The 18,603-nt window shown below is 31.5% G+C and overlaps 1 protein-coding gene across 2 annotated transcripts; it reads left to right on the top strand.

Moving 5' to 3' along the window:
- On the top strand, positions 15,714-17,748 carry LOC18596501 (gibberellin 2-beta-dioxygenase). 2 transcript variants are annotated; one of them, XM_007025016.2, is made up of 3 exons: positions 15,714-16,223; positions 16,405-16,753; positions 17,156-17,748. In XM_007025016.2, exons 1-3 carry the CDS (start codon positions 15,823-15,825, stop codon positions 17,405-17,407), a joined length of 1,002 nt encoding a protein of 333 aa, XP_007025078.1. In that variant the 5' UTR covers positions 15,714-15,822; the 3' UTR covers positions 17,408-17,748. The 2 variants fall into 2 exon arrangements, with proteins under 2 accessions (XP_007025078.1, XP_007025079.2); XM_007025017.2 differs by having other exon boundaries at positions 15,715-16,223; positions 16,402-16,753.

Below are 18,603 nucleotides of genomic sequence, written 5' to 3'. Positions count from 1 at the left end.
TATATGTATATAGTTTTCAATGACCTTGTCTTCGTGGCTTTAGGTTGATTAATTTTCTCATTACATTTATTCGCTCCATCTCCCATGGTGTAGTTTCCAATCTTGAATGCTGAAGATCCTCTCTTCCCACTACGTAACATTTTGCTGAATCATTGCAAACTTTTATCTATAGATTAATTATGCTCAATTTCATCCATTTCACTCTTCAAAACTATTGCCATTTTTGCTAAATATGTAGTAAAATCCCAAAATTATTGGTGTTTCCGAGTTTCTTTCTTTGAATTGAGCACAAGTAGTACCATTGGAGGAATCCAACCCATGATTATGATTGAGAATTGATTCATTTTTGAAGCAGCGATTTGATAGCTTTTTTATTCTGAGAACGACAGTCAATAATGTTGCAGCAGTACAATTTTTCTGTTAACATCGAAAGGTGGAGGTCATGGTCCACGCACAGTTCCCACTGGCACTCTCCTAGCGGATAAAAAGTCGCTGAAACTTTGTAAAGAGACGTCTACTTCATAGCCCGTCAGTCTTGCTCTTTGCACAGTTTGTGTTGACCACTCAATTATGTGTAATTTCAACTCTCTCTCTCTCCAACCTTCTCTTAGGAACAAAAAACACAATATTAAAGAAATAAAATAGTCGTAGCTGCAGGAGTTGTGCATTGAATTTCCATCTGCATTGAATTTTGCAATGAGAGCGACAATGACAAAGGCACAACCGGGCTTGCAATTTCATTCGTGGGGTGCTTTATTCGTCAATTCATTGAAAAGGATTGAATTGTGATGGAGAGCAATTTCAATTCCTATACACCAGCGCTCGTGACATTGTGTTTTCCGAAGTCAAGAAAATAGTATTATTCCCTGTTTGAGAAAATATTCCTTTTGCCAGAGTGATTGAGAAGGAAATTGTGTATAAAAATCATTGGTCATGATGCAGAAAGTTAGCGTGAAAATCACCTAACTAAGCTTCTAAGGTTAATAATAAGTATCAAATATTAAAACTTATACTCAAGTTTAAGAGAAAAATTCAGTAACGTTATTCGATGATCTTAAAAATTAAGTTTAAAGATTTTATTTATAGTATTATAGGCTCAAATTTTAATAAAACTCTACTTCTAGTTATCTAATACAACTAAAGTAGTTAACAAAAAATTTAAATAAAATAAATATTCTATTCTAATTAGAACATCATTATCCTAAAGTCTTAGTACAAGTAAATTAAATAAAATTTTTTTATTATATTTATAATTCCTATGTAGACTTCTAACTAACAAGGAAAATATTAAAATTATGAATATACCCATTTATGACTTTTAGGCTTTTTCTTTTGACTTTTAACACTTAGCTTCCTCCAAGAAATTATCTGCTAGATGTTCTACGTCAATTCCTTCCACTTGAGAAAAACTCAACCACGAGTTAACTTGTATATCTGTATACAAGGGTTCATCAGATGAATGAAATGGTTAAATATCTGTCGCATTAAATATTTTGGAAATCCCATTATGTTTGGCAGATCCACAACATATGCATTATCATTGATCCTCTTCAAAATTTAGTACGGTCCGTACTTCTTAAGTTGTAACTTACTATAAATCCCTACTAGAAACCTTTCTTATCATAGAAACATCATCACCTGATCTCCTACGTCAAAAATCTGCTTTCTACGGTGTAGATATGCATCTTTCTTGTACCTAGCCCTTTGCGTTCTAGGCAATCCAAGCACAAAATCTATAGAAAAGCCTTTCCAAATATTTTTTGGAACAAGTAAAGGCATGTACAAACCAGTATTTTGGGATTATCCCTTTGCGGTTTGGCATATGTAATAGCGTTGCACAAATCTTACATCCCTTCTCAAATGTGGCCAATAATATCTTTCTCCAACAGTAGCAATCGTTTTATCATGGCCTAAATGACCAGCAAGACCTTTGCTATGCAAGTCTCTAATCAACTTTTCTCTCAATGAAGATATAGGAATGCAAAGCTAGTTGCCTCGCATTAAAAAACCATCATGAACGTAAAAATCCTTAATAGGATGATTGGTGGTACACTTCTCCCATGTATCATGAAAATCCTCATCTGTATGATATAATTCCTTGATTGTATCAAAACCCACAACTTCTTGGCTCATTGTCACCAACAAATCTACACGTTTACTCAATGCATCTGCTACTTTATTTCGTACTCCAACCTTGTGCTTTAGCTTAAAACGAAACTTCTGCAGAAATTGAGACCACATAACATGTATGTCTTTACTGATCCGTTTCTAACTATTCAAGTACCTCAATGCCTTATGATCTGAGTACAAAATAAATTCTCGTCCAACCAAGTAATGCTCCAAATTTTTCAAACCACGCATAATAGAATAATTTCTTTATTATACGTGGTCTATTTGCACCTTGCATCATTGAGCTTCTCACTTAAATAAGCTATTGGTTTCTTCTTTTGTGAAATAACAGCTCTTATTCCTACACCATTAGCGTCACATTCAACTTCAAATAATGTATCAAAATCTGATAATGCTAAATCGAGAGCGATACATAACTTTTCCTTTAGCAAAACAAATTTGGTTGTAACTTCTTCTCTCCACTATAACTTTCCCTTTTTTCGGCACTTTGTAATAATTGCTGCAATATTACTGAAATTTTTGATAAAACGCCTATAAAATGTTTCCAACCTATGAAAACTTTTGACTTCTATTATTGTTTTTAGGATAGGCCATTCTCTAATAGCTCGAATCTTCTTTTCATCCACCTAAATTCTATCTGCACTAACTGCATAGCCTAAGGAATAACAACTTATTTGTGATAAAGTTACACTTCTTCAAGTTCACATACAACTTATTTTTCTGTAAGACTGTTAATACTTCACGCAGGTGCAAAAGGTGCTCATCTTCTAATCGACTATAAATCAGGATATCATCAAAATAAACCACCACGAGTTTTGCAATAAAAGGTTCAGTACTTGATTCATCAATCATATAAAGGTACTAGGTGCGTTGGTCCACTCGAATGGCATTACGAGCCACTCATACAACCCTTCTTTTGTCTTAAAAGTTGTTTTCCACTCATCCCAAGGTCTAATTCAAATTTGGTAATATCCACTACGAAGATAATTTTTGTGAACACCTTATCCCCATGTAACCTATCAAGCATGTCATCTAGCTTAGGACTTGGAAACTTGTATCCAATAGTAATTCTGTTGATGGCCCGGCTATCCACACACATTCTCGAACTCTCATCTTTCTTTGGGGTTAATAAGGCAGGAACTGCACATGGACTCATACTCTCTTAGATATGTCATTTGTGTAATAATTCCTCCACTTTTTCCTTGATAATCTTGCTCTCCTTTGGGGTCATCCTGTAATGAGGCCAGTTTGGCAAACTAGCATCAGGAATCAGGTCAATATGGTGCTAAATATCTCTTATGGGTGGTAAACCATTAGGAAAATCTTTTGGAATCACTTCACTAAATTCTACTAGTAACGATTTGACTGCTTCTTGATGCTCTACTATTTTCTAATCCTCCTCAATTGACAACACCAGTTTACAATCAAAGCAGGCACTTCTTTTAACTCCTTGAAAGCAGTCTCTATCTTATTCCCTGAATAAGTAAGAGTAAAGAAAGTCTGCCACTCCGTTTGAGAAGCTTTGGTTTTGACACTTCCTTTCATTGGTAATAAAGTAAACTTTATGCCAACTTTTTCTAATTTATAAGTATTTTCTCCTCCATCATGCTGTGCTACAACACCAAATTGTCAAGGCCTACCAAATAACAGGTGACAAGCATTCATATCCATAATATCAAAATATACCTCATCCTTATATTTACAACTGAAAAAAGGTACCTTAAACCGTTCTATTACATGAATCTTCTCTGTTGCTTCAATCTAGGCAATAGTGTAAGGATTAGGGTGTTTCTCCACTTTAAATCCCAAACTTTTCACAATATCTTTACTAATAATATTCTCGCAACTACCACTATCAATAATCATGTTAAATAAACGGTTAGTGATGGTGCACCTGGTTCGAAATAATTGATGTCGCTAAGTATTATCCTTTTATTTTAGAGACAACATCATTTTTCTCATCACATAGTTCTAACCATCGTCATCATCCTCATACTTGTCATTATCCCCATCTAGACCACAACTAATCTCATCATCATCTTCTTCTCAGTCCACCTCATGGACTACTTTTCTGAGAAGACAATCACTAGATCTATGACCAGGTTGATTGCATTTTAAACACTTCCCTAGATTTGGTTTAGCATAGGGATTTGTAGCTTTGTGTCCATCCTTCGTATCTGTCACTTTCTGCTTTCCAGTTGCCTTCTCTTCCTTGTACTAGTCATTACATGTAGAACTATCATGAACTGATTTATTCTTATCGTTAAATGCTCTATAATTATCCCCACTGTAACTCTTGCGAGAATAATCAAGTTTATTCTTTTCCCGCAACATCAGTTCAATCTTTAAAGCAATATTTCGTGCTTCAGATAAATTTCGTAATACTTATATCTCTATCTTGTCTCTAATAACTGGCTTCAACCTTTCTAGATACCTAGCAACCCGTTGCCCTTCAATCTCCCTTAGGTCATTTTGCACTGCTAGTTTCATAAATTCTGCAGTATATTCATGTACAGTTTTCTGACCTTGATGACATCTCTGATATTACTAGAATAAAATCTACTCATAATCAGGAGGAAAAAAATCTTTTTGTACCAACTGTTTCATCCTATACCAAGTTTTAACGAGTGCTTTTCCCTCACGATTCCTTATAGATTGCAACCTTTCCCATTATGCAGAAGCCCCACCTTTCAATCTACAAGCAACAAGTCTTACTTTTTTTCCATATGAAATTTTCATATATTCGAAAAATCTATCTATTTCTGAAATCCAATCCTGAAAATCTTCAATATTCAGACTCCCATTAAAGCAAGGAATATCTATCTTTAATATGAAATCGTGAGTATCTTTGTTACCATAATCATTCCTTCCATATCCAGCATATATTTCTGCAACATAATCATCTTCCTCTTTTGAATCTTCCATGTAGACTTATTGTCTACGTCCGTTTGCATGAACAAGTCTATTAACAAGTTGTCTACGAGCTACATCATCTCTGGTACGTGGCCTCTCGACATTCCGATTTCTGTTGGCATCTATACCTAGAGCATCAAATTGATCTGTAATTTTTTCAAAGTGTCGTTCTAAACGTTGAAATTTGATATCCATTCGTTACTCTAAAGCCTTCAACGTCACCCCTTGATCTTGCACTATAAATCGCAAAGTCTCAGTTCTCCAATTTTCACCATGAGAACGTTTGCCTACCATAACTGGGTCACTTGCCATTAGATTAGGTGAGTTTTTCCCACTCTGATACCAACTGATGCAGTGAGTTAGCGTGAAAGTAAAGGCTAACACTTGACTAAGCTTTTAAGGTTAATTACCAAGTTTCAAGTATTAAAACTTAAATTCAAGTTTGAGAGAGAAAACTCAGTAATGTTATTCAATGATCTTAAAAACTAAGTTTAAGGGTCTTATTTATAGCATTATAGGTCCAAATCTTAATAAAACTCTACTTTTGATTATCTAGTTCAACTAGAGTAGTTAACAAGAGATTTAAATAAAATAAATATTTTATTTCTAATTAGAACATCACTATCCTAATGTCCTAGTACAAGTAAATTAAATAAAAAAATTCTATTATATCTATAATTTCTATGTAGACTCTAACCTAACAAGGAAAATATTAAAATTATGAACATATCCATTTATAACTTTTAGACTTTTTATTTTGGCTTTTGATATTCAGCCTACACTGAGAAATTATTACTAGACGTTCTACGTTGAAAACTTTTTCCTACTTTGCTTTCTCATCCTTTCCAACAAAGTTATATATGTAGTTTAAATTTTCCTGTTTTTAAGTAATTTGGAAATTGAAACATGGAAGGTACTTGATTTCAGCATCTAAACTTTTGGGATATAACTTGTAGCCGTACATAGATTTTCCAAATAATAGAAATCCATAAGTGATGGAACCTTTCATCTTGAAAACTTGACGTGTATGACTGAATCTTTTAAATATCAAATATGCTATAAAATAGTAAAATACCATCATCAAACATGGAAAGCACAATCAAACCTCAAATTAAGTGTTGGTATTGAAAATCTTTTGCCACAATTATAAGGGTATACATAGATAAAGGGACATTGCATCAAGTACTCCGCTGAAATTAACATCAATGTTTCAAAAACCTTATTGACCACATTAATGTTTATTCAAACGTGTGACGCATTAATTCCCACAAACCAATTGAAGAACTTCATTTCTAGAGGAGCAAGCAACCGGTGCTCCACCCGGAACTACTTAGCTGTTACATTATGTGATCGGTATGGAATCACTGCTGTTTTTGTTAATTTGCAGGAAAAGAAAAATGGGATCGAGACAGAGACCCAAATTCAGTTCCTTCCTGTTTATCAATGGCTCAATAGGTGACTTCAGCCATGATTGGCATTGTTCATTCCGCACGGGTCTCACTTGATCTCTTTGACCACGAGAACTTATTTGACTGTACTGTGATGACGAAATAGCCATACATTTGATTTATCATTTATCTGCAAAGCAAAGCATTCTCAAGAAAATGACTTCTGAATTCCGCAAAAAGGGCGGGGCCGAGCAAGGCAGACAGGAGAGGCCCAGGGATGGCGGCCGCGTGTTATCTGACATTGATAGGATTTAGTCATCAAATTGGACAAGAACTGCTATACTTAATTTTGATTTTTTTTTCTTTTAAATGTTGTGAAAAATTAAGAAGGGTGTTGATATAATCAACATAGTTAATTCTACATGTTCAAAGTTAGAATTTATTGTTTATATATTTAATTTAATCTTGAATTTATCGAACTACAATTGATGATTTAGTTGATTTATTTTTTGGTTTAGTTTATTGAATTTTTTTGTAAAATGTAATAATTGATTATAATTGTAAATTTTTGCTTATAACTTTATTAATAAAATCTGTTATCACTAACCTTACTAAATTGATTATGCATTGTTTGTTTGCTTTTTGGTTTTCTCGAAGGGTGAACATGTAGAGTCTAGATGATCACTAAACTAGCTAGAACGTGTGGGTTACCTGTCAAAACGTGACACCAATATGATCATTACACGTTCTCATGATAGAGAAATGGATCGATTATTGACAGTTTGACACTGCATTTCTATAGCACTTCGGACAAGACACATTGATAATACGGCACTTTCGACGGTTTCCAAAACTAAATCATTGTCCGAGATTAATTAACCACGGAAGACAGAAAAAAACAAAAGAGAAAAAGAAAAGGCACAAGCGATAAATAAATTGAATGACCTATTGGAATTTAATCCAAAACCAGCTATAGATCTATTTAGTATTTAAGTTTTAAGATGGGGTTTCAATAAAATTCTGTAGTGTAAAGGTAGTAGAAATAGTTGTTTTTATTTTTTTTATTTAATTCGAGTGTCAAACTCTAATACATTAAAAGAATTTTATTATCGAATCTAATAACATAATCATCGACAACATTCTATAATTTTAATGATAAATTTTTTTTATACATCATGTGATCATGATAAAATTCAAAATCATGAGAAATGGAAGGTATTGGTTTAATTAACATCAGCTTCTTTGATTTTGTTGATGCCAACTAATAACCTATATAAAAAAAGTTTCCTAGTTTTACTATGTGATTGGATTTAGTGAAAATCTTTGTCGAGAGAATTTCTAGATGTATTGTTCTATTTCATTTTGACCTCTTTGTCTTTATTAATGTGACATTTTGCGAAGCATTTTTTTCGAAGTTTGTTTCTTAGAAAGGTCAGTCTTATTTTGTTCGTAATGATTCCGAGAAATACTTGTCTTGCTTGTTCGACAGTATGCTCTTTCTAAGCTGATTGGAATGTCTATGTTCCATCTATATTTTCGAAAAAAATCTCAATTTAAAAAATTCATTTTTAAAGGTCAAACTTCTATTTTACTAATTTTAATTTAATAATTATCACATTGGTTATGTCCCAGGTCCCACAAAATCTAGTGTGAGGTCTTATTTCTAAACCTTCAAATTAAGTAAATAAAAAATCATAATACTAATTAAAAACACAACCTAGGGATATAACTTGATATCCGAATAGTTTATATCCAATTACGAGAATCTTGAATTGAATACTCTAAGAGGGAAAATTGAAAAGGGCGAGTTTTTTAAATAGGTGTGCAGTAACATTAATAGTAATTTGGGCATTTGGTTCAACGAAGAAAATAATTGTATGATTAGATGGGGCTGTATTTTTTGTGTTTGAGAAATATATGATTGATTGAGAAAAAATCAAAAAATATTATTGATTTGATGGAGCTTACAATGGTTCTGATACCATAAAAAAATTCAATATAAGAGATTAAACATAAAATAAAATTGCCTTTACATTTCCATTCACTTGGAGTATTGAGCTTTTGTTTTAACATCCAAAGAGTTTTAAGACTTATTTGCATGTTGTGCTAACTGTTGATATCTACAACTCTAATACATATTTCATCTGCTTTTTAAGTTGCATCCCTTTGCTAGTGCTTTCCAAGTGACTTTTCGATTCAAAATGGATTAATAAACAATAGGGAAAAAAAATTAATGGGGCAAAATTACTCATCTTTTTACGGAAGAGGCAAGTAGTTTTTGTAAAAGATTAGGACTCTTTAATTAAATAATTGTCATTAGGCTTTGTTTGATAAGTAGGACATGAAAATTTTTTTAATCTAATAGATGAAATTCATAACCACATTTGTTATTTGGTACTTCAGCTTTGGATTAAAATTTTTTTTCCTTTCTATATATTCTTCGTATCAAATGAAGTGTTAAAGACAAAAAAATTCTCAAGTTGAAGATGAGGGAGCTCTGATGGGATGCTCCATTCCCTTTGACGATTACCACAACATATAATCCAACAAAATTCCATCGTGCTTTCCTACTCATATACACTTGATTAAATTTGTAAGGAATGGATTGAGCATGAGTCCATAGAATAAGGTCCACATCACATTCAAAAGCAGTAGCTCCCTCAAGTACATGGAGAATGCAGGAGAAGTTGCCTCTTTAGGGAAATGGGCACTCTCCTAATTCCCAAAAAGGATGATATATTATTGAGTGGATGTTATCCATTCAAGGCTTCAAAACCATGAAGATCGTGGCATAACCAAGAAATGGGAGGACACCGCGATTATTGGTATACATTTGTCAAGCAAACACTTGAGCCTAATCACATTCAATTTAATATAATCAATATAAGAATAATTGATGTTCCTGTATAATAATGGAGATTCTAGATGTGACTCACCATGTGAAACATTTAATACCATTTTAATTACTGCAAAGGATAAAAAATTAGTGAGAAATTTGAATTATTTTTTTTGGTATATATGATGTTAGGATATACCATATTAAATAACTCTCTCCATATTAAAAAAAAAAAACTCTCTCCAATCCTTCCCACCTTACATTAATTTAAAATTAAGACTTCCTTTATAAACCTTAAAGTTGTGATCAAATGTAAGTTGTTTTAAAAATCAAATTCAGACATATATATTTTCCCCAACACTCTTGAAAGAGGTTGAAAACGACCCTGTAGATTAGAGTCCAGATTACATTTACAAGCAACATGCAATATAGAGTCAGTACCATATGAGATGCCTCTCTAGGGAAATAGGCACTATCCTAACCTATAAAAGCTGAAAGGGTATTTTCCGATTTGGGGCTTTGAAGATGGTGGCATGTCCAACAAAATGGAGACTACTTGGATTTTTGGTACGGACTCTTAAGTGAAGTTTGATATTTTATAATGTAACGTGATTATAAATAATGTGTTTACAAGTAATTTGAGTTTAAAGAAAATAATATTATAGTATTTTGTATACAAACAAAGTAACAATTAAAATGTAGAAAAAATAATATTAGAGCGTTTGATTTACAATTATTTCGTTGAGAATGTAATATCAATTTTCATAATTACTCTTATTTATTAAAATACAAGTTAAATATACTTTTTTTATTGTTAATTTTTATATAATATCGTATCTTAAATATATTTTTAATGTCATATATTTTATTTTCATTTCTTATTATAATCTTATATATTTTATTTTAATCTTTTTCCTATATTATATAAATTTTTAATTTCTTATATTTTATTTTATTATTAATTTCAAATTTCTATATTATATATTTTATTTTTAAAATTTTAATTATAACATTACAAACTATAAAATTGAAAAGTAAAAATATCTTTAAAAATATTACAAAGTGTAATGTAATGTAATGTAATTGCATTAGTTTTGGACTGTAATCACATTACATCTCTCGGTTGTAATGTCATTATATTGTAATCTTATATTACAGTGGCTTGTTACAAAACAAATACTATAATGTAATTTAATTAGATACATTATAGAGAATGTGCTCCCACTTCTCTCAAACCCAACACTACCTTAAAGCATTATGTCAAGAAAGGCTAAAGTCTAAAGCACGTACAAATTAATCATCAAAAAATTAAAAATAATTGAGATTCTTGTATTATACATAAAAATTGAGATTAGAACTTTTTTGTGACATTTAATATTGGTTTTTAAAAGCACTATTTTAAAATTGAAACAATATGCAAATGATAAAAATGAGTGATTCTTTTCATTATATATTAAAGAAAATGTAAAGGAAAAAAAAGATTAAAAACCTAAGTTTGAATGTCTTAAAAAAATTTATATTATTTAAAAAAATTCATATAAAATTTTATTATTCTATTACGTTCAATCAAACCTTTGCACGTTTATTTTGAACGAAAAAAACTTTATAATTGACAGTTGATTAATTGTCATTAGTTAACTATTACTTTTTATTTTATATTCTTGTGTTATTAAAGTTAAAGATAAAAAATATTATATGATAATGTCATCAACTAATATGATATGTTAATATGTCATATCAACATTATATGACATAGAATAATAATTAGCATTTTAACTAATAACAATTAATCAATTGTTAAGTCATAAATACTTACTTGATTTAAAATAAAAATATAAATAGAATAAAATAGTAAAAGTTTATTTAAATATTTTTGAATAGTTCAAAAACTTTTTTTAAAGTTTTATTCCTATTATTTTTACATAAAAATTTAAAATATAAAATATGAATTAACCTTCTAATGAAATTATGAAACTTCTAATTTAAAATCCTTAATGAATTAGAAATAAAGGTTAGAATAATCCCTTAAAAAATATCTACTTCTGATCTTAAGTCTAAATATGTTTTAGAAATCAAAACTTAGTCACACTTTCACATACTAAACACTCCTGCAAGAGAATGGGAATGAGCTTGTAAAAAAAGGTCACATCACATTAAAAGGCAGTAGCTGCGGTACACTGAGATTCTGAGAATACAGAAATTCCTCTTTAGAAATATTAATGGGCACTTGACAAGATGTTTTCCCATTTAAGGCTAGTTTCAAATGTTACATGAACCTGGTTCATGAAATACAACAAAATAATTATTATATAAAAATAAAATAAAATAATTATAATGTGATTTGATTTATAGAATAAAATAAGATAAGAATTATTATTATAATTCATTTTAATGTTTAATTTAGTTGGTGGAAATAGTTTTGAAATACTTAAAAAATAAATAAAACAATTACTTTTTATTGTAATTTAGTAAATTAAACAAAATTACTCATTATTATAATTTAATAATATTTTGTTAATCTTTTATTTTTATTTTCATTAAAATTTTAAAATATTAGTAATTTATTATTAAATTATTAATATGATTTTTTATTTCAATTTCTTTTTATTTTTTAGCTATTTGTATTTGCATTTTTTAATGTTTTAGTTTCTATTTTTATTAAAAATTAAATATTAAAAAATTATTATTAAATTATTAATATAATTTTTTATTTTAATTTCTTTTTACTTTTTCTTTACTTTCATTTTCTATGTGTGTTGTAATTATTTTCAATAAATAGAGATATTTTAGTCTAATAAATTTTTGACTCTATTCCATAGTCATGGAATAACCATTAACGTGGGAAAGTGGAGAATATCAAAATCAAAATTTTGAAGAATAATCATTACTTGGAATGTTTATTCTCAACTTCAAAAACCAACCAAACTTTTAAAGTTTGAAGAATGGAATAATTATTTTCAATAAATAGGAGGAACGGCTAAGCTGCTCCTCATACAAACGTGCCATTAAAGTTTGTACGAGATGATTGGCGGCAACTGTTAAAGCATTTCCTTTTGTCAATAAATCACTTCAAAAGTTTCAAGCACACGCGTACCGACAAGTCATCAAAATAAGAATAGTGAGATTCCTAAATAAAAAATAATAATTAATTGAGATTCTAATTGTTAATCGTTCTATGAGACCATTGATATTATTTGAAAAAAAAATGTTGTTTTAATTTCAATTTCACATAAAATATATATAAAAAAATACAAATGATTTCTTTATTAACAACAAAAAGAATAAAAGATTCAAACCTTATTTTTTATTTTTGTAAAAAAAAAAAATCGTTGCAAATTTGAAAAAGATCTAAAATAATAATCGATGATTTTAATCACTTTCTCAACATAATGAATTTCATTAATAAAAAAAAATAAAAAGTAAAAAACAATTGAAGATTCATTATCGTGCTGTAGAGTTGTGATCGAGTGTGAGAAAATCGAAGCACTCAAATCTCAAATCAAAGGTCCAAACTGGATAGACAAACCCTGCCGTTTTTTGTACAGTGAAGATTTTATCTCCAGTTTTTCGGGGAGGAGGCACGACGTGACCTTAGGCTCGCCCATTCCCACCGCTTATGGTCTCAATTCTAAGTACCCACGCCAACACTAGAAAGAAATAGATTCTCCTAATTCGATTTTCTTCTTTTTTTTTTTGGGAGATTCAAATTATATTGTACTTGTAACGCCCCCCATTTATCACGTTTAAAAGGCTAACTATTTTTTGGTGTTATCCACTGAAACCCACTTTTTTTCCTTCTTAATTCCTTTCAATAATCAAATTTAGGGTGGGTAACTTGTTGGACATCTTCAAAATCCTTTACCCATATCCCTTAGGCATTCATTTTTTTTATTTTATTGTTTTTGAGATTTTAACATGGGCAATTGGCTTTATTCAACTCGACCATAGATCCCCTGCTATGCAACCCGTTTATTATTAACTTTGTGAAATTTAGTTTTTAATCATAGCATTTTTTTAGATTTGTATTTTATAATATAGGCATAATATTTTTAAAAATTTTTAAATTAAATTTTATTTTTTATTTCGTTTAATCAAATTTTATATTTTTATTTTAAGTCGAATAAATTTTTATATTTTTATTTTGAACCAAATAAGCATTTATGATTAACAGTCAATTTGGTCAAAATGATACTTGTTATTCTATATTACATGACATGTTGATATATCATAGTTAATGGTAGTGCGACATGTTGATATGTTATAATTAATAATGATATGATATAATAATATGCATAATAATATGACAATATGATATTTTTTATTTTCCACATCAACACTTCATCAATGGCATATAGGTAGAAAATAAAAAATGATATTTTTACTAATAAAAATTAGTTAATTATTATTCATGAGAATTTATTTGATCCAAATTAAAAATATAAAAATTTATTTGAATGAAACAAAAGAGTAAAGATTTATTTAAAACTTTTTTAAAAATTTAAAACTTTTTTCGAACATTATGTCTTTATTTTATCTCATAAATCTTAACTTTCTTCTCAAATATATTTGTAAAGCATTTGACTTATTAGTTGATACATGATCTCTTTATTTAAAAGAGTATAACTCAAATCTCTTTTTTCTAAATAAAGAAAAAACTTTCTTCTCAAATATTTAATTTTGTGACGTTAAACCATTTCAAATTTTAACTGTTAAAAAGTCCGTTTGTGGACTTGATTATCATTAGTTATTATTCTAGACTTCTAGTAGCTAAAGAATCTACAACAATGGAGTTTGGACGTTGGATGGGATAATATTGGATTCATGTATTAAATATTTACCAAACAAATTATTTTATTTAATTACTTGAGTAGTTAATTTAGCAATAAATACACATATTAATTATTCCCTTTCTAAAATTGTATCGTTAAATAAAAAAAATTACTAATAATACATTACGAGCAGTAATTGCATTAAACAATTAGAATCAAATTATAGTAATGCAAATCTACACCTCACCTGTAGTCAATCGTGTTTCCCAATTGTTTTAAACATGTACAATGTACTAGAGCCTTTGATTGAAAATTTAACAGTTAGAGGGGAATCGGGTAAAACAGGGAAAGAGGATTTTCTTAATATAGCACATTTCAAATGTGTCGGGTTCATAAATAGAGTTGTTAAGTTTGTAAAGAAAACGTGATATCGAATCTCACCTAATTACCTTTGACGAACTCTCGTGAACAACGGAACAGTTATGTTATTGCGTAATCGAACTATTTTAACGAGTGACATTCAAACCTTAGATCATAGTATTACGAGAAAAAAAGAGAACAAAATCCAAGGTGTGATCCAACAATTGGAAATTGGCCAAGTCTGCAACGGAACTCACTGGAGATGTTACGACTTAGGACATGTCACTGTCAGAGCAGTGGAGAGACTCCCATTTTTGGATGCCAACGGGGAGAGATCTTGACACGGTTAGCCAACACAGATCCACGATTGCGATATGTATATACATGAAAGTGCAGGGCCTTTCAGCTGAGCTCTGTGGCCACTGAATGGAGCGCCCAATTTAGTTTGCTTCAAAGTTCACAGATAAGAGAGCTTTTCTTTTTTCTTTTTTTCCTACAAATAAATTGAAAAAGAAAACCAACCAACGTTCAATTAATTAAGGAATCTTGGTATTGATGTGGACCATTTTGTTCCCAAACCGAAAACGAAAAATGGAAAAAGAAAATACAGCTGCCGTTTAAATTATATGCCATGAATGCTACTCCCTTGATTTAGAAAGGAAAAATTGTGCTTGGAAGTCTTAGAAAGCGACTGGGTTTTCTAATTTAGATTGCTGAGATTGAATGCACAGGCTAAAGATAGAAAAAATTCACTGTGTTATTTAAGTGCTCTGTCATTGTCCTATCCATCATGTGAAACATTGAAAAAATTCGCAAAAAGGGGGGTTTGGAGTAATCAAGGATTTGGATATTTTAACATTGTTTTAATAGTATGTTAGTTAAGGGAGAAGATAAGAAGAAACAGAATTTCTCTCCACCAAAGGTAGGTTAAATCAGCAATAGGTGAGGTACTACTTGAAATTAGACTTGGATTTTGGCAAAGACCAGATATAGTCTTTTAATTAATCCAATTCAACAGTGGGAAGGCAGAGAAATGAGACCGACCCCAGAAAACACAAATAAGTTTTAATACAATGTTTTAAAGTCATGGTTGATTTGACTTTCCATTTCCTGTAAACATTAAATAAAGGGGAAATGGAAAAGGGCAAAGAAAATTTCATTCTCATTTCTCCCCCTCGATACCATAAAATTGCCAAGCAGACACACAAGGCCAGATGGCACCTCTGTATAGTTAGTAACGCCTCTGCTTTTCTCTTTCTCTGTCATTCATGCATTAGCAAAAGCGTCGCTCATTTGCCCATTTAAATACCATCAACCCCCCCCCAACAATCTCCCCATTCCCATCCTTCTTTCTCTCGTTTATACTTTCTTTGCTTTCTCTGCTTTCTTTCTCTTCCTTCCTCTTTGTCTGTGCTAGTAACAAACCATGGTTGTCCTGTCACAGCCAGCATTAGACCATTACACTTCGATCAAAACATGCAAGCCTACCAGTGTTTTCACAGGACTTCCAGTGATAAACCTGAGAGACCCTGAGGCAAAGACCCTCATGGTTAAGGCCTGTGAGGAGTATGGCTTCTTCAAGCTGGTCAATCATGGTGTTCCTATGGAATTCATGATCAGATTGGAAACTGAAGCTCTCAGGTTCTTCAATCTGCCCCAGTCTGTGAAAGACAAAGCTGGTCCTCCTGAACCTTTTGGCTATGGCAGCAAGAGAATAGGACCAAATGGTGATGTGGGATGGATTGAATATCTCCTTCTCAATACCAACCCTCAAGTCACCTCCCTCAAAACTCTTACCATATTCCGGCAAAACCCTGAAATTTTCCGGTAAAACTTTTTACAGAGGAATTTTTTTTAAACTCTTTACCGTCCTTTTTGTTTTTCAAAAAAGAAAAAGAAAAAGAAAGAAAGTTAAGCGCTTGCGTAACAGTTTTAAGGATTGAGTAATCGTTTGCTTTAACGTCTTCAATAAAATTGGTAGACTAATTTTGGCATTCTTATGAAGCAGCTCTGCTGTGAATGACTATATCCTGGCGGTAAAGAGAATGGCATTTGAAGTGCTGGACTTGATGGCCGAGGGTCTGAAAATTGAGCCGAGGAATGCGTTGAGTAGGCTGTTAAGGGATGAGAAGAGTGACTCATGTTTCAGGCTAAACTACTACCCACCATGCCCAGAGCTACAGGCATTGAGTGGTAGAAATTTGATTGGGTTTGGGGAGCATACAGACCCGCAGATAATTTCTGTCCTAAGATCCAACAACACGTCAGGCCTGCAAATCTGTCTGAGAGATGGGACTTGGGTTTCAGTCCCACCTGATCAGACCTCCTTTTTCATCAATATTGGTGATGCCTTGCAGGTATATATCATGTCAACCGTCTTTTAAACTTTTTTGGAAAGAGAAATATCAAACTGGGTCTGGGTGAAGAAGTTTTTTTTTTTTTTACTTTCCAATTATCTGTCACTATATTAATGAATTCTCGCTAGAGAAGTTTCCTCAAAAACTCTTTTCTCTCTCTGTACCTCTTTATGCCAAGTTCAAAAGGATTCCTTCAATCTAGCATCATGTGTGGTGCCACTGCCACCTCTTGTCTCATGGGCCTGCCTCTAATTCTAATGTTGACACTTGTCCGTTTAAAAATCAAAATAAAGAAAAAAAAACGCTAACCTTTCCTAAAACCTTGGGTTCTTTTGTTGTCCTTTTTTCTTCTTTATTACAAAATTTTCTGATTAATTTGGGTGTGGATTTGTTATGATCCAGGTAATGACTAATGGAAGGCTTAAGAGTGTGAGGCATAGGGTGTTGGCAGAATCGCTGAAATCAAGAGTTTCCATGATCTATTTTGGAGGACCACCTTTGAGTGAAAAGATAGCGCCTTTACCCTCGCTGGTTGCAAAAGGAGAAGAGAGCTTGTACAAGGAGTTCACCTGGTGGGAATACAAGACCTCTGCCTACAAGTCGAGGTTGGCTGATTATAGGCTTGGGCTGTTTGAGAAAAATGCAGGCCATTGATGTTGTAGTCAAATTCCCCATGTTAGCTAAATTTAGGTTTTTTGTCAAAGTTAAAAACAGGTGCCAGAGAAGTTGACTCGACTTGCCATAGATGGAAACCAAATAGGTTGTTCTTTTCCTTCCCCCATCATCCCATGACTTTTCCCTCTGTTCTTGTTTCTTCTTTCTACAGGTTTATATGTACAAGGGCTGCCCCCTCGACCATCAATGCAAGTTTATCATCATGTCCTAATGTATAGTATTTCTAAGCTTTGTGAAATTCCATCTGTGACCCTAAAAGTTAAATTCATGTTACCATTTGGGTTTCCTTCTTCCTCAATATTAGAGCAAAGCTTTTCTTCTTTCTTTGATGGTATTGGATAAACTACTGCGAATATCGTTTCTATCCCCTTTCTAGGACAAAAAGTGAAAGAAACGTTTTCGACAATGAAGGACTTTGAATTTGGCTTCAAAATTTGCCATTGCACAACATTGTGCTAGCTATCACATCATATAGCTCGTAGACAAAGTATTTTGTTTTTGAATAGTAATAAGGTGTCATTAAACCACGGGTGTGAAGAAAACTCACTATCCTGAGAGTAAGTCCAAAAATACAAAAATCTCAAGATGACAGAAGTTTGATTGATATATCCACTTGTTTGCAATATACCTAATCAAAACTCAAAGTCATTTTTCATGGCTGCAAGCCATCCTGTGCAAAAAGAGAAGCAAAACCCATAGACAAAGTATTTATGACCATCGGGATTTTTCCTTTTCATATATATTAATATATATATATATATAAATTAAATAATTAAATGTAAAAAAATTAAACAGCCGATCTGTAGCAACAAACCAGGTTATTTATTTTATTTGTCTTTTACATTTATGGTAAGGAAAAGAAGTGTAACATAAATTCCACATGTTTACACTCAATGTAGAATTATAGATCTTGTTTGTTACATGTGAACAATTAAAACGTCAAGCTTCTTTACGTCCGTAAGAATAGTACCGAAATCCGGTAATAATTCCATTCAATCCTTGTGAAATGGTTGTCTAAATCTATTGGACAACATCAAGCCGACAAGCAGTATTAGCTACCTTTAGCGACTATGACGAACACAGGGCAACTGATGAAAAATTGATTGATTGTCATCCATTGAGTCGACTAGATCAAACTGGTTCTTTCTTTTGAAATGTCTTTTGAAGGGCACATC

The sequence above is a fragment of the Theobroma cacao genome, chromosome 6 (genome assembly GCF_000208745.1).
Source record: "Theobroma cacao cultivar B97-61/B2 chromosome 6, Criollo_cocoa_genome_V2, whole genome shotgun sequence".
Classification (NCBI taxonomy): Eukaryota; Viridiplantae; Streptophyta; class Magnoliopsida; order Malvales; family Malvaceae; genus Theobroma; species Theobroma cacao.
Note: the sequence above shows the minus strand (reverse complement) of the source record. Positions and strands in the feature narration are given on the sequence as shown.

Bases quoted from the DNA above. Each gene is read 5' to 3' on its own strand.
- LOC18596501 (XM_007025017.2), top strand. From the start codon at position 15,823: ATGGTTGTCCTGTCACAGCCAGCATTAGACCATTACACTTCGATCAAA. The intron at 16,224-16,401 runs GTAAAACTTTTT...ATTCTTATGAAG, and splicing joins CAAAACCCTGAAATTTTCCG to CAGCTCTGCTGTGAATGACT. The intron at 16,754-17,155 runs GTATATATCATG...GTTATGATCCAG, and splicing joins ATATTGGTGATGCCTTGCAG to GTAATGACTAATGGAAGGCT.